The 26,011-nt window shown below is 35.0% G+C and overlaps 1 protein-coding gene across 7 annotated transcripts in view; it reads left to right on the top strand.

The window, feature by feature from the left end:
- ROBO1 (roundabout guidance receptor 1) overlaps positions 1-25,696 on the top strand; it is a 587,021-nt gene extending 561,325 nt beyond the window's left edge. For 4 of the 7 annotated variants that reach the window (XM_074192258.1, XM_074192257.1, XM_074192256.1 and 1 more), the window contains 3 exons: positions 19,969-20,277; positions 22,997-23,187; positions 23,929-25,695. In XM_074192258.1, coding sequence (XP_074048359.1) covers positions 19,969-20,277; positions 22,997-23,187; positions 23,929-23,943 — 515 coding nt within the window. In that variant the 3' untranslated portion in view covers positions 23,944-25,695. Of the gene's footprint in view, positions 1-19,968; positions 20,278-22,996; positions 23,194-23,928 lie in introns of those variants that run through there. The other 3 variants (XM_074192260.1, XM_074192259.1, XM_074192255.1) reach the window with 2 other exon arrangements.
- The last annotated feature ends 315 nt before the right edge of the window (positions 25,697-26,011 follow it).

Here is a 26,011-nt window from a genome sequence, read left to right as displayed (position 1 = left end):
ATCTTAACTCCCTCTCTAAGAGAAATCTATTGAATAAAATTTACTCAGCATTCACATCCTCCCTTCTTTCTCTCTAAAATTATAATTATTTGTGCCTCTTCATCTGGTGTTATTTATCTCTCATGTACTTTTAATCAGGTATCATCAGTCACTACTTGATGAATTGATTGCTTGATAAACTCAAAGTGTTATCAAAGTAACATCACAGATTGATAAGCAGCATTGCCCTAAAGTCACTAAGTACTTTCACTCTTCTGTCTCATTAGAAGTACTCTTTTTGGGGCAGCTAGGTTGACCAGTGGATAGAGCACCCGCCCTGGAGTCAGAAGTACCTGAGCTCAAATCCGACCTTAGACACTTAATAATTACCTAGCTGTGTGGCCTTGGGCAAACCACTTAACCCCATTGCCTTGCAAAAAAAAGACACATTTCAAGAGTCTTGAATTACATCAAATTATAATCATTTTTTACCTTACCCCCTTTTCCTAGTACCCTTCAAATACATACAATCCTCAGTAGCCAAAGTATCATCCAAAGCCAAATGGCCAAATGATTTCATGAACTATGTGTAACCCTCTCCCCCCCCCAGCACATTTTCTCCTACCCTTTCTCCTCCCCCCCTTCCCCACCTAGGATACTTAAGCCTTTGTAAAAGTCAAGTGTGGATTAAGTCCAATCCTGATTTAAATATATGAATCTCACTTCCCTCACCCTCCCCACCCAGGTTACTTAAACCCTTGTTAAGTATGGTTTAAGTCCAACCCTGAGTTAATTAACTCAAAGAACTATAAGTACTGGGACCCTCTTAATGTCTCTCTTAAGAACTTTACAATTGATTGTAAATTATGGGAAACAATGACACAGTTTATGATGCCCTCATCCACAGAAAGCAGGAAAGATCTGAGAGGAAACTGAGTCATTAAGTTTAAAAAAAACACCCCTGTTTTTCTTCAGGAGTATCTTGGACCTCTTCATTGGAGAGACAAGACCCAACCATGTTCATATCCTCTCAGTCCAATCTCTTTAGTTATATTTGACCCTTTAATTATCCTAAGAGAAGTACAATTCTCAAGAGTTATAAGTGTTATATCTTCCCTTTTAGGGTTGTATACAATTTGATGGTTTTGACTAACATTTTCTTTTTTTTTGTTTTGTCCTTTCTCTTTTCATTTACCTTTTTATGCATCTCTTGCATCTGTATTTTGAGATTGAATTCTCTATTCAGTTCCAGTCTTTTTGTCAGGAAGTTTGGAAGACCTCCATTTTGTTGAACATCCATCTTTTCCCCCTGACAGTATAAGCTAGATATTCTGGGGAGTAAAATTCTTGACTGTATTCCCAAGTCCTTTGCCCCCTGATATATGGTATTCTAGGTCCTTGGGTCCTTCAGTGTAGAGACTAATAGCTCCTATATGAGTCTGATTTGTGTTTATTTATTGCTGCTTGCAAATTTTCTCCTTTATTTGAGAGTTCTAGAATTTGGAGTTTTTATTCTGAAGTCTCTGAAGGGGTTCTGGGTATTTTTTCAATAGTTATATTGTCTATTTAATGTAGTAGATTTGGATAGTTTTCCCTGATAATTTCCTGTATGATGTTTTCTTCCAGGTTCTTTGTTTTTTTTTTTGGCTGTCTGGTGGTCTGATGATTCATAAGTTATCTCTACTGGATGTATATTCCAGGTTGTTTGCTTATCCTAAAAGGTACTTAATATTTTCTTCAGTTTTTTCAGCCTATTTATTTTGTTTGTTAGAATCTTGTAGACTCATAGAGTCATTGGTTTCTATTTGTTCAATTCTAATTTTTAGAGTTGTATTTTTTCAATTAGCATTTGTTTTCTGTTTTCCAATTGCTAATTTTTATTTTAATGGAGTAAATTTTTTGGTCAATTTTTCATAATTTTCCTGCATGACTGTCATTTCTTTTTTCTATTTTTCCTTTTCCTCTCTTCTTTGATTTTAAAATTAGTTTCTAAGTTCTTCTATGAGCTTTTAGATTTGAGTCCAATTCATATATTTTTTTGAGACTTCCCCCTCTGAGTAGTTCTTCACTGATTTCTTCTTCCAACATGGAATTGTAGCATCTTTATCTGCAAAGTAGTTGTCTCTAGTGAGTGCTCTTTAAGCTTTTTTGCTCATCCTTTTTTCTTTGAGGGTTTTATTTATTTTTTAATTTTGAAATTTTTATAATTTTTCCCCTAATCTTGCTTGTCTCCCCCCACACCCCACATAAGGCAGTCTGTTAGTATTTACAATGTTTCCATGGTATACATTGATCTAAGTTGAAAGTGATGAGAGAGAAATCATATTCTTAAGGAAGAAAAATAAAGTATTGTGACTGATAGTTGCATTAATGGAACAAGCAAGTCCATCAGTCCATGCAAGTCTTTCCGGGTTTCCCTGAATTCCCATCCCTCCTGGCTTCTAATAGAACAATAGTGTTCCATCACATAAATATAGCACATTTTGTTCAGCCATTCCCCAATTGAAGGACATTTACTTAATTTCAAATTCTTTGCCACCATGAACAGAGCTGCTATGAATATTTTTGTACAAGTGATGTTATTTTCTTATACACGACTAAAATATTCTTGTTTAAGAGTAAACATAATACTCCCTCCCCCCCTTCATGAGAAATAAAATAAAGAGAAAAAAATGTGTTTCATTCTGTGTTCTGATATCAACTCTGTCTTGAGTGGATCACATTCTTGTTTTCTTTTTTTTGTTTGTTTTGCTTTTTTTTTAGGTTTTTTTCCAAGGCATATGGGGTTAAGTGGCTTGCCCAAGGCCACACAGCTAGGTCATTATTAAGTGTCTGAGACAGGATTTGAACCCAGGTACTCCTGACTCCAAGGCCAGTGCTTTATCCACTACACCACCTAGCCGCCCCTTGGATCACATTCTTTATGATAATTTCATCATAAAAGTTACTTCCATATTTTTCCACTGTTCCTTTTTGTAATTCCTTCCATCCATTACGCCCTACTACCATATATTATATTTTCTCTCTCCTTTCACTCTGTCCGTCTTCTTAAATGTGCTGTAAAGTAGCAGACTGATCACCAGTCCTGGGCCAAGAGGCCCCGAGCCCACATAACACCCCTGAAACCCAGAAACCACCCGGCCCCGTGGTCCTGGACAGGCCATCCAATCCCAGCCCCTTGCAAGAAGTAAAAAAGAAAATGTGCTATATCTGACTATTTTCTCCTATGATCTACCCTCTCCCCTGTCATTCACATCACCCCCCTCCCCCTTTTCCCCTTCTCTCCTTTTTACTCTAGATATCTATACCATATTGAGTGTGTATGCTGTTTCCTCTTTGAGCCATTACTGATGAAAGTGAAGGTTCACTCAGTCCCTCACCTTCCCCTCTTCGATGTTGCAAAAGCTCATTGTAAATACATACATATACATATATATATATGTATATATATGTATATATATATATATATATTTGTGTGTGTGTGTATGTATATACTCTTACTCGCAGTGCATTTCTCTTTTAGTCATTGACTCCATTATATTATATCTTCAAATTCAGCTCTCTGCTGTGCTTCATCTATAAAAGCTCCTTCTACCTGCTCTATTAAATGAGAAGTTTCATGAGTATTATCAGTATCATTTTTCTATGCAGGCATACTTGCAGTTCATCATTATTAAGTCCCTCATATTTTACCCTTTTCCTCTGTTCTCTATGCTTCACCTGAGTCCTGTATTTGAAGGTCAAACTTTCTGTTCAGCTCTGGTCATTTCAACAGAAGCTTTTGAAATTCCCCTGTTTCATTGAAAGTTCCTCTTTTCCCCTGGAAGATATTGTTCAGTTTTGCTGGACAGTTGATTCTCAGTTGCATTCTAAGCTCCTTTGCCTTCTGGAATATTATATTCCAAGCTCTATGAGCCCTTAATGTAGTTGCTGCTAAATCCTGTATGATCCTGACTGCAGTTCCATGATATTTGAATTGTGGCCTTCTGCCTGCTTGTTATATTTTCTCTTTGACTTGCGATTTCTGGAACTTGGCTATAATCGGTGGATTCTCTCAATTTCTATTCCTCGGGGCAATTTTCCAGTAGGATTTCTTTAAAAATGAGTTCAAGCCTCTTTTCTTGATCTTGACTTTCAGGTATCCCAATAAATTTTAAATTATCTTTCCTGAATCTGTTTTCCAGATCAGTTGTTTTTTCAATGAGATGTTTCACATTTTCTTCTAATTTTTCATTTTTTTGGTGTTGAACTATTGTGTCTTGACTTCTCATAAAGTCATCAGCTTCCTTTAGCTCCATTCTACATCTGAAGGGTTTGTTTTCTCAGAGAGCTTGTTTATCTCCTTTTTCATCTGACCAATTCTGCTTTTTAAAGCATTCTTCTCCTCCCAACTTTTTGAACTGTTTACCCATTTGACCTATGCTGGTTTTTAACATATTATTTTCTTCAACATTTTTTTTTTGGATCTCCTTGATTAAACTGTTGGCTTCGTTTTCATATTTTTCCTGTATATCTCTCATTTCTTTTCCCAATTTTTCTTCTATCTCCCTTATCTCCCTACTTGATTTTCAAACTCTTTTTTGAGCTCTGTCATACCTGGAGCCCAACTTCCATTTTTCTTGGAGTCTTTAGATGAAGAAGCTTGTACTTCCTCATCTTCAGATTGAGTATTTTGATCTTTTTTGGGAATATAGGCAAAGAATTTCTCAGTGGTGTTCCTCTTTTTTTCTCTGTTTACTCATTTCTCTTGCTGTGCCTAGTTTGGGGGTACTTCTTGAGTTTTTGAGGATTACTGATACACCCTTTTTTGTGGGGTTTGGAACACCCCACTGGGACCTTTATTCCTCCAAAGTCTTATGTTCTCTTGCCTTTGCTTTGAGATATAGATAACCACAGGAACTCCCCTCTTTTCTGGAGCAGTGAGGAGGGTCCCTACTATCTTAATATAGAAGACCAAACAACAACTTGGATCTGAGTGTGAGTGAAGTTCGTAGTCCTTCCCCAGGGAGAGTGGAGAGATTTCTGCAGTCTCCCCTGACTCCCTTACCATCTATGGGCGGGCAGTGTTTTGGAGGAGCAGGCTGGTTTCCCCAGATTGCCACTCCAGGTTCTCACAGCATTCTGGTGCAGCAGAGTTCTCTCACTGCCCCTTCAAGCTGTTCCCAGTGATCCCTGGGCTGGGCTGGGCTGTGCTGAGCTGAGCTGTGGCTAGGGCTTTATTGCAACCCCCCCTGTCCTGATGAGACACACCTTTCCTATGGAACTTATAAATTCTCTTGGACTGGAAAAATGTATCACTCAGTCTTTCTGTGAGTTCTGCCCCTCTAAATTTTAGCTAGGAGTCATAATTTGACAACTTTGAGTTTATTGGGGAACGAGTTTCAGGGGAAAAATGCTACTTTCCTGCTGCCATCTTTACTCCGCCCTCCTTTTTTGCTCATCTTTGATGTTTTATTTCTGCTCTGGGTACAGGGAATACAGATCCAAATGTTTTATGCTGGGGCTGGGATCTAATCCCTGGATTGTTATTGGCCAAGATACTATCTATGCAGTCTAGGCCTTACCTTTGCAGAGGTTTATTTCCTCCTTTATGTCCAGGTTCTGCCTATGCAGTTGTTTATTACCCTAGTCCTGTCTTTTGCCCTTGTATTCCTAAGGTTCAGTCTTTGTTTGGGATTAGGACCCTTCCTATTGGCTTGCTATCTAGCTGCCAGGACCTATGCTGTTGTCAAGATGTCAGGACCTGGACCACACTATGGCTTAAAGCCTCCTACTGGCTTTCCTCCTCTCCAGCCTCACTTGGCTTTACTTCCTCATTCCCCTAAAGAGACAGACCTTCACTAAAGATCCTACTTGATATCTAAAGTTGAAAATCTCTTTAAATCTTCTCTTTCTTGGTGGGAGCTGTAGCTTTAAAGTCCTTTCAGAGGCTTCATTTATCTTTAGAAGAGAAAAGCTCTGGAAGCATGTTAGCTTCACACCTCCACTTTCAGTGCTGATTTTTGATAATAGTTGTTTTTTTAAGTCATTTCAATGTCAAATTATGAAAATACTCTAGAAAAGCTTTTAAAGTTGTTTAGAATTTCAATCATAAATGTTTTTTCATAATGCCAATAAAAAAGTTAGTTAGAAAATGTGGTATTTCAGGAAATAGGTTGAAATTTTAATTCATTTTCTTCTCAATTTTTCCAGTTTTCTCTTTACTTTCATTAGCATTATCACTCCAATATACCCTTGTTTGGCTCTCCTAGAGATAATTTTTACTTCTTCTCAATATCTACTTGGCAGTTATTATTCCCAAAATGTTTCTTGTATTTGTTTCTTCCTTTCCATTTTACAGCCACCAATCTAATCTAAGACCTCATCACTGCATATATTGTTGCTACATCAGTCTTCTACTAGCTGTTTTCCTTTTTATCAGTCTCTCCCCCCCATTCCTTTTGATCTTGCATATAAATGCCAGAGTAACATTTCTTAAAAAATAGTTTTCATTTTGTTTCTTTCTGCTCAACAGGTTTTAATGTCTCATCTCTAGATCCACCCTCATTTCTCATTTTAGTCTCCTAGGCCTGTGCTCAAGAGGCTCTCCTGTACTTATCCAATTTCATCTTTAAATACTTTTTTTTTTTTTAGTTTTTGCAAGGCAAATGGGGTTAAGTGGCTTGCCCAAGGCCACACAGCTAGGTAATTATTATTAAGTTCCTGTGGCTGGATTTGAACTCATGTACTCTTGACTTCAGGGCTGGTGCTGTATCCACTGCACCACCTACCTGCCCCTTTTAAGTACTTTTCAGCATAAACTCTCTCTCCTTTAAGTGAGTAGGCAATCATATTGATTTCCTTTTTTTAATCTTTTTTTTTTAATTTATTTTCATTCATTTGTACATGTATGTTTCCAATTTACAAAGTTTCTCTCTACCCTCCCTTCCCACCCCCCTCCCCTCAGTTGGGAATGGTTAGGTTAGCATTTTACATACATATTTTATTAAATATATTTATAAATTAGTAGTTTTGGCATGAGAAATTAGGATTAAGGGAGAGATACATAAGAGATAATTTTTATAAAGTGTTCATCAGATTCAGTAGGGGTATTTTTTCTATGTATTCTATGTCAAATATGGTTGTCTTAGCTCTCTGGACTGCTGAGAAGGGGTTGCTTCCATCATGCTGTTCATCTCATAATGTTGATGTGTAAATTGTTCTGTTGGTTCTAATCCCTTCACTCAGCATCAGATCTCATAATTCATTCCATGCTTCTCTAGAGTCCGACCATTTATTGTTTCTTATAGAACAATATTATTCCAATTCTTGTACCATCATGTTGTTTACTAACAGAGAGCAGGCCTATCAGTTTATGGAAGTTGAATGTGATTGATATTAGCTCAATATAATTTAACATTATTTACTGTATTAAGCACCTATGATATGCATGTCATTTTAGGTTGAGATGAAAAATAAAATTATACCTTTTCTCAGGTAGTTCATGGTCTAATAGCAAGAATATGGCACAATTCAGTCAGATCCACATTTCCACCTATATTGATGACCATGCAATATTCTCTTGTCTGTAATGCTCTCCTTCCTGTCTTTCTTTTCTTTTTTTTCTGAAAATAAGACTTGGAGGAAAATTTTTATTAGAGTAATTTAAGGAAAATACCAAGGAACATTTTATTTTTAAGGCCTTTCAGTCTCTTTGTATAAAGGTGTCCCTCTTTAATATAGTTTTAAACCTGACTTAGAGTTTATGGTTTCAATACAGTGTTTGTTGTCTTCAAAGTATCATAAGGCTAGGATGAATCAAATGAAAGTTTATTGTCTATTTTTAGTTCTTAGGAAATATCATACCTAAATCATACAGGATAAGAGTATATTATATCTCTTTTAATTTTTTTTTATTTTTCCCCCAGCTACATGGCAAAAGCAAGTTTCAAAATTTACTTCCAATCCCTTGAGTTCCAAATCCCTTCCTCCACCTCATTCCACCTCATTGAAACAAGTTACTTGATGTAGTTTAAAAATGTGTAGCCATGACAAACATTGCTACAGTAGTCTGTATTCAGACACCATCAGCTAGCTCTGTCTTTGGGATGAATAGCGTTCATTATCATAAGTTCATCAGAGAAAGTACTTCGGTAGGGGTGGCTAGGTGGCAGTGGATAAAGCACCAGCCCTGGAGTCAGGAGTACCTGGGTTCAAATCCAGTCTCGGACCCTTAATAATTACCTAGCTGTGTGGCCTTGGGCAAGCCACTTAACCCCATTTGCCTTGCGAAAACCTAAAAAAAAAAAGTACTTTGGTATTTTTATCACACTTGCTATTGCTGACTATTTCCCTCCATCCTTCCCACCCCCATTTATTCTATTCTCTCTCTCTCCTTTCACCCTGTCCCTCCTCATAAATGTGTTGCACCTAACTCCCTTTCCCACAGTCTTCCCTCTCTTCCCCTTCCCCTCCCCCATCCCTTCTCCCATCCCTTTCTCTCCTTATTTCCTTTAGAATAAGATAGGTTTCTATACCCAATTGAGTGTGCATGTTATTCCTTCTCTGAACCAATTCCAATGAGAGTAAGACTCACTCCCCCTCCTCCTCCCCCTTTACCTCACCTTTTCTCCCAGTACATTCCTTTATCCCCCATTAATTCAATCTTTTTAATATATTATGCCTTCATATTCAGCTCCTGTGCCTTGACTATAAATATATATATATGTATTTATATATACATATATATACAGATATATATGTATGTGTGTGTGTTTGTGTGTGTGTGCATATGCAAATGTATACTCCTTCTAACTGTTCTAATTAATGAGAAGGTTCAAATGAGTTGTCAGTCTCTTCTTCCCACACAGTTCAACATCATTAAATCCCTCATAATTTTCCCTTCTTGTCCATCCTCTCTAAGCATTACCTGAGACCTGTACTTGAAGATCAAACTTTCTGTTTCATCAGGAGAGTTTGAGAGTCCCAAATTTTCCTTGTAAGAAGATGTTCATTTTTACTGAGTAGTTGAATCTTGGTTGTCATCCAAGTTCTTTTGCCTTCTAGAATATCATATTCCAAGCTCTGTGACCCCTTAATGTATACGCTCCTAATTCTTGTGTTATCCTGACTGTATCTTCACAATATTTGAATTGTATCTTTCTGGCAACTTATAATATTTTCTCTTTGACTTGGGTTCTCAAATTTGGCCTTCCGGTTTTCATTTTGGGATCTCTTTCAGGAGGCAATTGGTTCTTTCAGTATCCATTTTACCCTCTGCTTCTAGGATATCAGGGCATTTTTCCTGGATAATTTCTTGAGAAATGAAATGTAGGCTCATTTTTTAGTCATGACTTTCAGGTCAGTGTTTTCCAATTGTTTCTCCAGTGAGATATTTCTCATTTTTTTCTAGTTTTTCATTCTTTTGACTTTTTTTCTAGTTTCTTGATTTCTTACAAAAGTCAACAGCTGCCCTTAACTCCAGTCTATATTTTTAATTAATTTTTCTTAAAGATATTATTTGAGTTTCACAATTTCCCCCCAATTTTACTTCCCTCCCCCTCCCCCCCACCCCCACAGAAAGCAATCTGTCAGTCTTTACTTTATTTCCATGTTGTACCTTGCTCCAAATTGGGTGTGATGAGAGAGAAATCATATCCTTAGAGAAGAGACAAGAATTCTAAGAGGTAACAAGATCAGACAATAAGATATCTGTTTTTTTCTAAATTAAAGGGAATAGTCCTTGAACTTTGTTCAAACTCCACAGGTCCTTAACTGGATACAGATGGCACTCTCCTTTGCAGACAGTCCAAAATTGCTCCCAACTCCAATCTATATTTGAAGGAATTATTTTCTTCCAAGAGCTTTTGTATCTCCTTTTCCATCTGGCCAATTCTGCTTTTTTAAGGCATTCTTCTCCTCATCAACCTTTCGGATTGCTTTTTTCCACCTAAACTGATTTTTAAGATGTTACTTTCTTCAGTATTTTTTTGTATCTCCTTCAGTAAGCTGCTGCCTAGTTTCCTGATTTTCCCACATTGCTCTCATTTCTCTTCCCAATTTTTTTATCTACCTCCCTTACTTGATTTTCAAAATCTTTTTTGAGTTCTTCCATAGCCTGAGACAAATTTATATTTTTTCTTGGATACTTTGGATACAGAAACTTTGATTTTGTTATTTTCTGAGTACATATTTTGATCCTCCATAGGATCATAGTTGGATCTTTTTACTTCTATTATTTGCTCTTTTCCCCAGCCTATAACTTGATTTTAGGTCTTTGTTAAGGTCAGACTCTGCTTCCAGGGTGTAGGACACACTCCCAAGTTTTTCCAGATAGAAATCACATGGCTGTTCTTGGAGGAGTTTTCTGTTCTGTTCTCAAAACAGTGGCCCCAAGGAGAGTCTGTGGTCATGTATCATAAGACCAGGTTTTTAGACCTAGGTCTTTTGCAGCTGTTTTCAGAGATACCCCTCAGGGACTTGCAAGTTTTCAATTACTCCAAGGTCTTAAAAGTGTCTGGCCTGTGCTCTGGTCTATCATGCCTTTCTTTACTACATACCCATAATTCTTGAAACTGGAAGCAAACAATTAAGGCTATTTACTAAACTAAGAAAAATAATGGACCAAAATGGTTAGAGTGCTTTACATAGATTAAGGAAGACCTTGACTCTATATTTGACTATGAGCAAGTCACACATTATACAACTATGAGAACCATAATGCTAGACTAGACTTTAAGCTAGACCTTAAGGTAATATATTATGTATATATGTATTTTGTAGATGTCAAAAGGCTATATATTAATTCTATTGTTACTAAACTTTTGTTTCTTCAACATTTTATATTTCTGCTTTCTCTACTCCCTCACCCTCTTACTTTTGTAGTCATCGAAGTTTTCCATAGTTTAAAAAAAGTTCTACCAGAGCTACTATTTATATAAAAATTCTGTACCTCATTTTATTATACTAAAGTGCCTATTTCTGAGATACCAATAAATTTCAATATTTACCAAAAAATATCATTCAAGCTCCCATGACACAAAATTGTTTTTTCCTTCTCTTTCTAAATGAATTAAATTTGTGTTTCTTTTTTTAAAAAACAAATATGGCTTTTCAGTCAATTCTTGGAAGAATCTGATATTTAGTTCATTTAACAATACAATTTAGTCTAATGCAAGGTTCTTGCTTAGGTCAGTGCCTAAGGTTTCATGAAAAGATGTCAGACAGTAGAATAATTCATGTGATATCTGGAATAAGTTTTATAATACCAAAGAGGTAGATGATCATTAAAGCTCATATTCATGCTGTTTTTCCATTCAGAGTTATTTGTTGAGCTCAAGCTCAAGATCAGCAAATACCTCTGAATAGAAGAGAACAAATATAAGTAAATATGTCTAAGAAGAATGAGATAATAACTTTTTAGAAGTATGAAAAATCCAAATTTTTCTAATTTTAATTTTTTTTTCATTTCATCACCACCTTTCAGAATATTTATTGAGTAATTTCTGTCTGCAAAGCATACTATGCTATAAGAGAAAACAAAAAAAATCCGTATATTGTTTACTGGGTTCTTATGGAGGGATAAGTTATTTATAGTCCTAATGTATCTCAAAGTAGAAGAGATTAGTTTCATGGGAGACAGGGTGTGAGTGATGTGGGAAGATGGTGAATGCATTTTGTTCAATGTAAAAACTTTGAGGAAAGGAATGGCTCCATTTTTGCAGAATCGCAAGTATAACTTTATTGGAATGTGAAATGAGCTCACTTGTTAAGGAATTTGGGCAATCTTTGACTTTGTTCTTTAAGATTGGGGCTTAAATTGATCTTTTCCACTATTGTGCAGCTTTTGACCACTATTGAGTTTTTCAAATTTGCTGGAATATTGACTTAAAGCAATTTAAGAGCATCATTTTTTAGTATGTTCAATATCTCAGTCAGAATTTCATCACCTCCAATTCTCTAGGGTGTCTGGATCTAGATGAGTAACCATGCCATCATGGTTATTGGTAATGCTAAAATCTTTCTTGTATAGTTCTAAGTATTCTTGCCACCTCTTTAGCTCTTCTACTTCTGTTAAGTTCCTATCATTTTTGTCTTTTATCATGCCCATTTTTACATGAAATATTCTTTTTATTTCTACTTTCTTAAGGTTTCTTTCTCATTTTTTTTCTTTCTTCTATTTCATTGCATTGCACATCTAAGAAAGCTTTCTTACCTCTTATTACTGGAATTCTCTCTTGTCTGGAATAATGCACTCAATTGGTAATCTTTTTCTTTTTCTTTTCCTTATTCCCTCAGCTATTTATAAAATCTCATCACATAACCATTTTACTTTCTTGATCTTTTTCTTTGTAATATTTTTGTTACTTTGTCCTGAACAATATTGCAAACCTCTTTCTATAGTTCTTTAGGCACTCTATCTACTAGATCTGATCCCTCAAATATATTCATCTCTTTCACTTCATATTCATAAGGAATTCATAAGGTCTTATGTATACGGTCTAATGATATTCTCCACTTTGTCAAATGTAAAGTCTGAATTTTGAAATAAAAAATGCATAGTCTGAATCACAATTAGCTTTAGGTCTTGTTTTACCTGTCTACATAGAGCTTCCATACCTTTGACTGCAAATATACAATAATCAATCTGAGTCGGTTTTGACCATCTGGCAAGATCTACAAATCTTGACAAAACTCTAATACTCTCTGCCATGCTTCATTTTGTACTCTAAGACCAAGCTTACCCATCATCCCATTTATCTGTTGATTTCCTTCTTAAGCATTCCAGCCCTAGGAAGAATGTGAAATATTTTTTCTGAATTATTTCTAGAGGATATTGTAGCTCTTAATAGAATTGATCAACTTTGGCCTCTTCAGCATCAGTAGTTGGAGTCTAGACTTGTGTTAGTATAATATTGAACAGTTTGTTGTGGACTTGAACACATATTGTCATTTTCCCCCTTTTCATTTACCTTTCCATGCATTTTTTTTGAGTCTTTTATTTGGAAATTGAATTCTTTGTTCAGTTCTGGTCTTTTTATCAAGAAATTTTGGAAGTCCTCTTATTTCATTGAATATCCATCTGTTTCACCTGACAAAATATGCTGAATTTTGCAGGATAATAATTTCTTGGTTGTAATCTAAAGTCCTTTGCCCTCTGATTATATGGTATTCCAGGTGCTAGAGAGTCCTTCAATGTTGAAGCTATTAAGTCCTGTGTAAGCCTGGTTGTGCTTCCTTTGTATTTAAATTGCTTCTTTTTAGCTGCTTACAGTATTTTCTCCTTTATTCTAGAATTCTGGCATTTGGCTGTGATAACCCTTGGATTTTTATCCTGGATTCTCTTTCTGGAGGAGTTCTATGTATTCTTTTCAATGGCTATTTTGTCTTCTTGCTCTAGCAGATTTGAACAGTTTTCCCTGATAATTTCCTGCATGGTGTTTTCTAGGTTCTTTTTTTGATCTAGGTTTTCTAGTAGTCCAATAGTTCACAGATTATCTCTCCTGGCTCTATTTTCCAGGTTATTTGTTTATCCTTAAAGGTACTTTGTTTTCTTCAATATTTTCAGCTTCTTTACTTGTTTGATGGTATCTCATAGTCTCGTAGATTCATTGGTTTCTTTTTTGTCCAATTCCAATTTTTAAGAGTTTTATTTTCTTCAGTTTGCTTTTATGTTTCCTTTTCCAGTTGGTTAATGTACTCTTTGCTGATTTGCATTCCTTTTTAAGTTGGTCGATTTTATCAGTTACATCCCTTTTCCAATTTCAACTCCTTTTAAAGGCATTGATTAATTTGTCCGTTTTTCATAATTTTCTTGCATTACTCTCATTTCTTTTTTTCCATTTTTCTTCTTCCTCTCTTCTTTGGGTTTTTAAATTGTTTTTTAAGCTCTTCTATGACCTTTTGGATTTGTGTTCAATTCATGAACTCTTTTGAGACTTCCCCTGTAGGTAATTTTTCACTAGGTAATTTTTCACTATTTTCTTGTTCTGAGGTGGCATTTTAGTGAGCCCTCTTTTAAATTTTTTGCTCAATTTGGTTTTCTGAACTGTATTCCTGTGGTATAGGAGCTTAAACCTAAGCTTTTTATGTTGCAGCTGGGGTCTGATTACTGGGTTGTTGAGCAAGATGCTGCCTATGCAGTCCATTTTAGAACAGGGACAGGCCTTTGCAGAGTTTTATTTACTCCTTTATGTCTAAATTCTGCCTAGGTTTATTTCCAGCCTAGTCCTGTCTTTTGCCCCAGAGTTCTCAGGGTTCAGTCTTTGTTTGGGGTTGGGACCCACCATGCTGGCTTGCTATCTAGCTGCTGGGACCCATGGTATTGTCAAGCTGTCTGGTTCTGGACCTGTGGCTAAAAGCTTCCCACTGGCTTTCCCACTCTCCTGCTTTTCTTCCCCTTTCCCCCAAAGAGACTTGCACTGAAGAACTGGAGATCCTCCATGATGTCTATTTATGTCTTCCTTGAATCATATCTTCATTTGGTGTTATCTGTAGCTTTAATAACTTTGCAGAGGCTTCATTTAGCTTTGTGTAGGGAAACACTCTGGAAGAATGCTAACTTCACCTTGCCCTCTTGACTACAACCTGGAGGTCTAGGCTAATTTTCATCATTGTCAATTTTTATATTTTATTTTTCCAACTACATGCAACAGTGATTTTCAGCAATCATTTTTGCAAGGTTTTGAGTTTCACATTTTCTCCCTTCCTTTGTTCTCTCTCTCTCCCCCTCCCCTGACAGAAGCAATCTAATATAAGCTATATATGTAAAACCTTGTTAGACATAGCTCCATACTATTCATGATGTGAAAGAAGAATCAAATCCAAATGGGAAAAAAATTAGAGAAAGAAAAACACAATACATAACACAACTTTTAAAAATTGAAGATAAGAAGCCTTGCTCAGCATTTAAAATCCACAGTTCTTTCTCAGCATATATTATTGTCTTTTTGAGAATATACTCTACCACTGCTTTTCTCACCCTTTGATTGACTATGAAAGCAACTTCATTTCTTCTAAGGGATTTTTACCCACAGTAAGCTATGTAATGATCACCTGAATTAAATTCATCCATTCCTATTCATTTAAATTAACTCACATTCAGGATGTGAATGTTTAATCTTTCCATTCCCTGGTTAATCATGTTCAGTTTACCTTGATTCAGAGAACTTACATTCTAGGTTCCTATACACTATTAGACTTTCCTTTTATCACCAGATACATCCACAGCTGGGCTGTCTTTCAGCTTTAGCTCTAGAACTTCATTCTTTCTGGAGCTACTGATAGTTATCATCTGCTGTTTCCCCAGTAGTGTATTGAACATCTTCTGAAGTGAAGAATTCATCTTCCAATTATATCTTTTATCATTTTAATAATTTTTTTCATGAAGGCAGTTTACCATTTCCTACTCTATTGAATCATCCTTTGATGGAACTCTTCACTATGACTTATCCATCTTGAGTAACCCTACGTGGTCTAGGATATAGTTTCATTGATGTGCAAGATTCTCTGCCATGACTTGCTATTAATTTAGGAGGGAGTAGGTTATGAAAGACTTTACAAACAAAAGACATTTATGTTTTATTCTAATAGGGAACTACTGGAGTCTATTGGAGTAACATGATTAGATATGTATTTAAAGAAAATGTAATCATCATAGTCATCAAAGAGAGTGGTGATGATGAAGGCCTGAACTGTGGTGGTATCTGTATGAATAGAGAGAAAGTATAAAATGCAAGAGATGTGTACAGTGAAATGACAATAGTGGCCACAAGATGAGGAGTTGAGAATACTGGAATTATAAGTCTTAAAGACTTGAAGAACTGATAGAAGTAGGGAAAATTTGAAGGATTCATTTTAGGTGAAAGATCTTTTTGGTGTTGGTCTTGAGATACCCATTATTAAAATTCCAATAGTCATTTGGCAATGCAGGATTAAATCTTAGAGGAAATACTGGAGCTAGATACATTTGATCTGGAAGTATCTTGCATATGCGTGATAATCACCAAGAAATAGAAAAGAAAGATTTTGATAGGGCTTTGGGGAATGCTCAAACTTAAGCAGTATGATATCAGTGATGAGGGAACTGAGAAAGAGCAGAGAAAGAAGTAGAAGTACAAAGTGCCACACATTTACCTACCCTCATCCTCCACCCCAAATATAGAGTATATAGTCCAAAGGACTTCTGGGAACCAAGATGGCAGAGTAATTCTCTGTAATTCACTCTAACTCTCCCATATTTACCTCTAATCATAAAATAGTGCCCCAAAACAAATCCCAGAGTAATAAAACCAACAAAAAGACAGGGGGAAAATAATCTTTTGACCTAAGAAACTTGTAACATTGCCTAGAAAGATTTGTCTACCTTGAGCAAAAGGGCAATGCAGTCCAGGACAGGAAGCACCCCAGTATGGCAGTAGCAAGTCCCACTTTAACCCAATGCAGTGGAGAAGGTAAATGACACCAACACTCAAGCACTACCACCCCTCAAGTTCCCTCACCCCCTGTGCCTCAGCATAGACATCTCCTGGAACCTTCAATCTCTAGTTTAGCCCTCAGGAAATGCAGAACAACCACACTGGCCTCAGCACAAACCAGTTAGCATCACATGGACCTGGTTCAGCACCAGGTAAGCTGTCAGATCCTCTGACCTCCATCAGCACCAGCCACCCTCTTACCCCAGCCCCTCACCACATCAACAGATATGAGAGTCTCCATGGGTCTCAGAGCAACATCAGTGTAGCACCAAGTAAACAGCCTGCAACTATAGCCCCTGGCACTAGAAGCCTGAGACAATGCCTCAAACCCAAAAGAAAAAAGGCCAAAAAAGATGAAGAACTCAAAAGAAAAAAGGCCAAAAAAGATGACGAAAAACTAAACAAATATAAAGAACTGATCATAGAAAGTTATTATGGTAAGAGGGAAGTTGTAGAATATGATGCTACTGTGCAGTAAGAAATGATGAATAGGCAGATTTCAGGAAAACCTGGAAAGATTTGTACAAGCATCTTGGGGATGGTAGTAGGTAAAAGCTAAAGGGGTTTTAATTGAAGGAGACCTCTTCAGGGTGTTGTCAGTGATGGGAAAAAGAACCTGTAGGTTAGACAAGTTAGACAAGGGCCAAATCAGAGTATTTGGGGGATGATAATAATTATAGATGTTAATGAGACTTTTAAAAGATTTTATTTGGAAATCTAATTTTTGAAACTACTCTACTATTTGGAATAGCCATTTATTATTTTTCTCTTGTTTAGTACTAAAATTTTCTCACTTTTATTAAAAAGTTCTAGTCATGCTATCACTGGCTTTCTTATTCACTGAATTAGTGCTCCTTTTCTTTCTGTTAATGTTATTGTGACCCAAAACCTTTAAATTTGTTAAGAAGTTTTATTTTAAATGTTGCATACTTAAAGTGATTCATGTATACACTGTTTAAAGGTTATGTGAGTGGATGAAAGTGCAACAGGGGTGATTGGTTAGAAGATTGATTCATGGAGAAATATGAGGAAGAGCAGAATTTGCCTGAGGTTAATAGACCATAGTATCCTAAAGACAGTTGGCAATCAATTTTTCTCTCTAAGCCTATGGAAGGAAATCTATGTGAAACTTTAAGATCCTGACCCAGAGAGCAGCAGTACATAGTCATAATTTTCCAATTTAAATGTGATCCAAAATAAGGCAAATGAGACTTTTCCTTAGTGGTAACGAAGGACTTAACAGGACATACTACCATGGGTTCCTGGACTGGATGAGACTGAAAACACCAAAATAGAATCCACAAAGGTTCAGAGGCAAAGGTCATGTCCATGCAATGAAAATAAAGAAATTATGTTTTTATTTGAAAGTCCCACAAATACCCTAGGCAAAGAATATGATTATATATTTTAAAGAAACTATTTGTACAATTGAATAGCACAAACAAAACCAACAATCCAGAAGCAAATGACAGGGCAGATCAAAGGACGATGCAGACAGCAAAGCTAATTAACAAAAAAAAAAGGTCCCTTTCACAGTGAGCCAGGAGCCTTGATTGTTTCTATATATCAGGACTGCCCAGTTCATTCAACAAATGTGATACTCCTATTTTTTATTTATTTATTTATTTAGGTTTTTGCAAGGCAAATGGGGTTAAGTGGCTTGCCCAAGGCCACACAGCTAGGTAATTTATATTAAGTGTCTGAGACCGGATTTGAACCCTGTTACTCCTGACTTCAAGTCCAGTGCTTTATCCACTACGCCACCTAGCCGCCCCTGCTCCTATTTTTCTTATCCTTCTTAACTTCTCTGAAGCCTTTGGCATTTTTGATTACTCTGATTACTCTGCAGTAGCTTGCTGGTTGATCTCTCTGCCACAATCTCGCCACAATCTCTCCCCAATCTCCTGTCAAAATAATTTTGTTGAAACACAGGTCTGACCATATAATATTCACACCTCCCTCAATAAAGTCCGTTAACTTCCTATCACTTCTGGGATGAAATATAAAATCCTCTACATGGAATTCAAATTCCTTCAAAAGCTGCCCCACCTCCTCCTGTCTTTCCAGTCTTCTTGTGTCCCAAACACATATTCTTCAGTATATTGACAATGATTTCCTTACTGTTTCTCAAATAAAACACCCCATGCTGTGTTCTATGAGAAACTCCTTGAGAAGTTCATAGAGAGAGACTGTCTTTTGCCTTCATTTGTGTATCTAGTGCTTAGTACATAATAGATGCTGATAAAATATGTTATAACAGCCCAGACAGACAGTATGAACTAGTATTATAGACAAATTTCTTCATATGAACTCTATATATTAATATGGAATTTATAAATTGATTCATCTATATGTTTAAACACCTCAGGATGCAAACCATATTAATAATGTATAGATTTTTATTTTAGAATCTTAGCCAAATGAGATCATGCAAACTAATGAATAGTCACTTAATAATACAATTTGTTTGAATCAAGTTGAATTGAATTGAAATCAAGATAGATTCTGTCCAGCTAACCCTAATGGTTAATATTGGTTCTGATATTCACAAAGTTCTTATCTTCTGAATTATAATTATCCAGAAGCAAACTTTGTATATATTCTTTTATGTTAAATATTTCTATATTATGCAAAGTTAAGGAAAATAAAACGAAATTTTAGATTTAATATTAGAATATACATTATTCTAATCAGGTCTGTGATATTAAGAAACAAAGTCTTAAAATTTATATAACTCCAGGGCTTATTGATAACATAAAATCAAATTTAGTAGACATGCTCATATAAAAACAGTACAAAATACATATTCCTTGCTCCAATGCCATCTACTTCATGGAAATGAAGCGCCACACCTACCTACAATGCAAGTAACAGATCTATTCTAAATTAAGTGAAATTAGAAGGAAGACACTATGAACTTTTATACTGAGATAGGTAAAGGTAGTTGTAGTCTCTTTCCAGTGTATTTTGACTGATGTATTTCCAGGTGACATTTTTGACACCAATCACAAATAGTCTAGAAAAAAACAGAATAAGCAGCAAGGGTGACAGATGGAATTTCTTTGTAGTCAAAGGCTTTATCACATAGATATTCTTAATCTAGATAGCTAAAACTACCCATCTCCTCTCCTTTGTTAGATAAAGAATCTTGTCTAATCAGCTTGCATTTGTATATGCTCACATATAAAAACTGGTTTCATTTACATCTCTGCCAGTTAGTAGGTGTATATCCCATGACCGAGTCATTTAATATATAAAACATGGGTTTTCTTCTGTAAAATGAGTAGATTAGAGCAAATGAAATTTAGATAGTCTTTAAAACTAAAAATTGTATTATTTTCTTATGAAGCAGAATTTTTAAAGATAATATTCTGTACTATGAAATCAGTATCTTGTTACTTTCAATAGAAATCAATTGATTCTATAAGCTTTCAGTTACAGGATAGAGATCATAGTTCAGTGTCACTAGAGATAACTGTTTGATTTTCTATGTAGTATAATTAAAGTATTTAGCATTTCTGAATATTTCTTGTAGATCTTCCCCCTCCTCCAGTGCCACCTCCTGCTATAAAATCTCCCACAGTCCAATCCAAGGGTCAGCTAGAGGTACGACCTGTAATGTTGCCAAAACTCCCCAATGTAGAGTCAAGGGCAGACAGGTCATCAGACAGAAAAGGAGGTGGCTACAAAGGGAGAGAAGCATTGGATGGAAGACAAATTTCTGATGTGAAGACAAATCCAGGAGACCACAGAGATTTACACGAACTGCAAAGTGATGCAAAAACACGAGGAAACAAAGCATCAAAGCGAGAAGTTCCACCAGCAAAAACTCATCTTGTCCAAGGTAATATTTACATTTTAGTCAATTTATAAAGGAACATTTATTTTTGTTATTCTGATTTTGTTCTATACTGTGACTGGTTATCTCAATTGGTGGAAGTGTGTTGCTTTGAGACCAAGGTAATATATTTGACTCTTCATGGGCTAATTAGCATCATTTTGTTCCATGGTCAGGACTGCACCCCTCATTCCTCTCTCTGGGTAAGATAATTTAATAGGTAAAGTTGGCTGACCATTTTAAGTGAGTCTCAAAAAAAGCAATGTTCTCTTTAGTACAATCCAAGACTTGGGCTCCTACTGTGCAGGCTTAGAAAATTCAATTTTATTCTCTGCCCTCAACTACCACCACCTCTCCTAGGAGTGCTTAAGCCCCCTGAGGAATGATTTATACTAATTATCTTCACAAAAGGCAAATTTACAAACCAGATTGTAAAGTTATTTATTTTCAGAATTAATCTAGCTTTAGAACCAAACTTGGTCTTCCAGGTAGCACTTTGCTCTTTAAGTTAGGGAGACCTGAGTTCAAGTGTAGTCTTAGATACTTGCTAGCTGTGTAAATCCAGAGAAGTAACTTGTCTATATCAGTCTCCTTATCTATAAAATGGAAGTAATGCCACCCACCTCCCAAAGCTCTTATGAAACTAAAATGAAATATTTGTTTAAAAAAAACTTTGTGAACTTTAAAGTGCTATGTAAATATTAGTTATTACTCTTATTTCAACAAGAAAATTGTAATTAGTATTTGATGAATATAAAATATGAGCAAAGTAAATTAGATGTTCCTGTGAAGCTGAGATAGCCTAATGAATTATTTTTCTTAATCCACTATAAGAGGTTCCTTAGAGCAGGAATAGACACGTGCTGTCAAGACTCAGGCCTTTTCCCTGGACAGTGCTCAAAACTAACCAGATCTAATTTTTTTTCATTAGATTCCAAGAGAGATAGACTCGTTCTTTTTACATTTATTGTTTCAAAAGTCTCCAATTTATTTTCACCTGATATAATTTCCAGATTTATATGGTTCACTTTAAGAGTAGAATGTGGACTTAAAGATTCTAAGGTACATATTACCTTGGTTTTGCTATTATTCATCTCCTATAATGGAAGGAGACTGAGCTAGAAATTAATACAGAAACACAAATCCATCCTCAGTGTTGGAACAATAATTCAAATTAGATGCCTTACTAGCTGGGAGAAAAGATATAAGTTACATTCTTATATACATTGTTAAACTTTTTGAGGATTTATTTTCATGATTTGGCACAATTATTCATTCATGTTAGATAGCATCTAGGTTCCTTCAGTGAATTCTTGTGATCAGTTCTAGAAGAATGTTTTCCACTACTAAAAGATTGGACAGATGTGATTACTAAGCTGTTGTTCAACTCTGAAAGTTCTTAGGAAATTAAGAAAGGACTCATAATAGAGATAGAGAAGGGTAAATGTTCTTATTTTCATTAAGGGAAAGAGGACGCCCTGTACAAATTAAACTAATGAATTTGTTGCATTCCTAATAATATTATAGAACATTAATAAAGAGATGATTTGTGGGTATTAAGAAAGAAAATCAGTAATCCTTAATGATCAATCAACATGATTGTTACAAAAGAGAAATGCTTTCACCAATACCTTTTGCCAAAGTTAGTGGATTGTTACAAGAAAATACTGTGCATATTAATATTTTATTTCAGCAAAATATTCAGTGAATTCTATCATGCTATCATGCAGAGAGATATGAGTTGAACAATAGTTATATTTAGTAGAGTAACTAACCAAAGAGTAGTGAAAAATGGATCCAAATCAATTTCAAAGGAGTAGTCTAGTGGCATGTCCTTGGCTCTGTGATGATGTTCAACATTTTTATTAATCCCATAAATAAAACCATAGAGTGAATTAAGCTTGCAGGTGACACAAGACCCAGGTTGAATGACAGAGTTGGTATTCAAAATGATTTCAGTAGACTGAGTTGTAGGTTGAATTGAATAAGACAAATATAATAAATTAAAAGTGCTTTTTTTTAATTTGGAACTTCCATTCAAAATATTATCTTTGCATGTACCAAATTGGGAAAAAAATGTAACTAGGCAGTTCAGGGGAAAAGATCTGTGGATTTTTAGTGACTATTTGGCTTGGTATGAGTCAAGAATAAAATGACAGTCAGAAAATCTAATACTCTCCAAGTCTTAAATGGGTGGAGTTGGGAAGAGAGAAATTTAAAAAAAAGACAGAATACCAGGGACAACTTAGTATTTTAAATGGTGAGGAACTGCTGTACTGTGTTCTGATCAAGAGTTCTAAGTACCATATTTTAGGAAAGACTTAGATAAACTGTTGTATCCAGAATAAGGCAATCAGATAGTTGAGAGAACTGTCACTTGAAGTATCTGGGGATTTATAGCCTGGAAAACAGAAAGCTTAGATGACAGCTATGTGAGAGTTGTTTTCAAGTATTATGTGGCAGAAGCAAACAAAACTGGGAGCAATGTATAAAAACTGCAGAGAGGAATATTTAGACTACAGGTAAGAAAAGAAAATAGAGAAGACTGCCCCAGAAGGTCATGAATTGATCTTCACTAGAGGTCTCCAAGCATAGGTGGATAGATAACTTGTTGATGCTGAGAGGAAAAATTTCCAAAAACTTATTTTTTTTTTTGCAGTTTGAAAAAATGACTCTCAAATAATATATATTTCATGTTGTTTGCATATATTAATTTTTTATGCAGAAGATATCTTACCATACTGTAGACCTACATTTCCAACATCAAATAATCCCAGAGATCCGAGTTCTTCAAGCTCAATGTCATCTAGGGGTTCAGGAAGACAAAGAGATCAAGCAAATGTGGGTCGAAGGAATGTTACAGAAATGCAAGTGCTTGGAGCATATGAAAAAGAAGTGGATAATGAAGAATTAGAGGTATAAATTTATGGAATCATGATTTTTTATGTGTTTTAGCCTACCTAATATCTGTTCCCAAAGTTAGATTCTGAAACTCTTTCAACCCACAACATCATCTTTAAACATTTCTGGGCTATCAGAAATTTACTGGTCCTTTTAAAATGTATATTCACATTTATAATTCCCTTCATTTTAATTTCTCCTAGTTCATGTGTTCATCTTTAAATTTGCATTACTATGTAAACTACATCTTTAGAAGCAAGGACTTATTTAGAGAAATATCTTTATTAATGCTATAGTATGTTTTGAAGAATCATACCTTATTATGATTACATAAGATTTTATTTATCATAATTCTTGAACATCATGACTGTTTAGCAAAGAGTGTTTTCCCTCTTTATAATGTAGCCTTTATTGACTAATTTTTTTGACAAATCTATTTGGCTCCAAATTGTTTCTTTCAATGAGCATTCTATTTACATTAAATAAATAAAGAGTAAGACATGAGGCTAATTAGGAATGCCCATCTTAATTCTCCAAGAAGCTCTGTGGATTTGGTTTTTATATAACTCCTTGGAGTAAAATTCCTATATAATATGCTATAGATTACAGAATACAGTAGGTCTAAAACAGTGATATTTTAATTGATTGAAATTTACTGTGCCCATGAACAGTATTTTTCTTTTCAGTCCCTCCCCAGAAAACTTTAAAAATACAATTAAACTCTATTTTTAAAACAATATGATTTTTTTTAAACAGGAAACTGAAAGCTGAAGATAAGGGATGCTTTTAACAGGCTTATATCATCTAATGTGAAAATTATCACTCAAGAAGCCTGTTGCCTGATGACATATGACACCAGAAATTATGTTCACTGCAATCAGAGTGTACACACCTTCATTTATTTTTCTCCACTGAATATCATCATTTGAAAAAGTTCTGTTGGAAGTTTTATTGCTATAATCCAATATCTGTCCCTATTAAAAAAAAAACCTCTTTTTGTCACTCCATGTGACCCCCAAATCCTTTTAAGTTACCCTCACCAAAAGAAGAATTTACCTGTGGAATAGTGGGATTTAAGATATGAAGTTGGTGGAAGTTCAGAAGATGACAACATGTGGCTTCTCAGGTATTTTCTCCTAGAAGGTGCTACTTAGATTTATTCATTGATTATATGCCAACTATAGCACATCATTGATAAAGGACACAAACTTGCATAAAGTCTATTTCAGGAAGGGCTTGTCAAATATGACCTATTTTCTATAATTCACTGTTATTACAGATTAGAACATAAAAAAATTTGTTGTTTTTCTTCCACACAAGGTTTTTTTTGGGGGGGAGTTGTGTTTTTTTTAAATTGTCCCTCATCTCATCCTTTGCTGGATTGGGTAGGGGAAGGATAAAAAGAGGGTGGGTGACATAAGAGGATACAAGCTAAATGCAAAACTGCAAGAAATTTGGGGTGGAATGAACCATATTGTAAATATATATTATTTTCAACCCCTGTTGGTACTTTATTTTTGTCTTCCTTTCAGTCATTGAATATAGTACATTCTTTAAAAAGAAAACAAAGAGAAAAAACAACATCCTCTTCAATACACAGGTTTAAAGCAAATGGATCTCTGGTTGTCTAGTCATTGTCTAGCAAAAGCCTTGTTCTATTTTTCAATTAAAAGCAATTATAAATAATATTAAAAACAAAAAGGTGATTTTTTTAATGACCAATTGAGTAAGGGCACCATCTTAACTGGCAAAACTTTCTTCTCAAAATGTCAGTTCTCCTTACAGAAGTGCCACTTAAAGAAGTTTGATTTTTTTTTTTTGGTAATGCACTGTTTTTTATCTTTTTTTTTTTGGTTTTAAAAGCACAATCACTAAACTTTATTTGTAAACCATTGTAACTATTAACCTTTTTTTGTCTTATTGAAAAATGTTCAGAAGTTTTTCTTCATCTTTTTATTAATGTTTTTTGTATTTGGAATATTTGAATGATGACAGATGGTGAAGTAACTTACATACTTAATTGTGGACCATAAGCAGAATATTTCTCACTTTCCATGGAGTTCTGGAAAATCTGCAAGTTTAATGTAGGAAAACTTAAAGAATTTTCATATAAGCTCAAATAGAAAACATTAATTGTTTAGAATTGCCAAATGATGCCCTCTGTCTGTAGTTTCTTAAGATCTTTTTTGTTATAGAAATTTCCTTGATTTTGTCATTGGTGCTAATTAAAAAATGTGTGTTTTCATGGACAACTATCAGAACTAGCCCTATTTAAATGTTTTTTTTTTAAGTTTGGTATGTACTAAAAACTCAAAAGTGTTCATTTAGGTAATTTTTAAAAGTTACATAGAAAGGCTGTCAGTACTAAGGGAACAATCCATGTGATTAATGTTTTCATTATGTTCATGTAATAATTTCTTATTTTTAGCCATAATTTTGCATACTGAGGATCCAATAATCAGAAAAATAATTTTTGTCACATTATTTATTAAAAATGTTCTCAAATACATCATTCTTTCTCAAGTTGTTCTTGCTTCTTATTTTCGACTTTTCAAATAACTATACTTAGTAGTCAAGTCTTGCTTTTGTAACATTTTACCAATTTAGTGCCAGATTAAGTAAAGCTTAATGTTTTTCTTTCTGAATACCAATATAAAACTTAGGGAAGTCTTATATTGCAGTCAAAATTAGAGTTATAACTAGGAATAGGAAAATATGTAACCCATGTCCATGTAACTCTAAACATAATATTCAAACTGAAGAGGTGGGCTCCAGGAATTTTCTTTTTTGTTTTGGGTTTTTTTGGGGGAGGGAGGGTTGACATCACAGAGCTAAGTAT

The sequence above is a fragment of the Macrotis lagotis genome, chromosome 6, assembly GCF_037893015.1.
Source record: "Macrotis lagotis isolate mMagLag1 chromosome 6, bilby.v1.9.chrom.fasta, whole genome shotgun sequence".
Classification (NCBI taxonomy): domain Eukaryota; kingdom Metazoa; phylum Chordata; class Mammalia; order Peramelemorphia; family Peramelidae; genus Macrotis; species Macrotis lagotis.
This window is presented reverse-complemented; position numbering and strand designations above follow the sequence as displayed.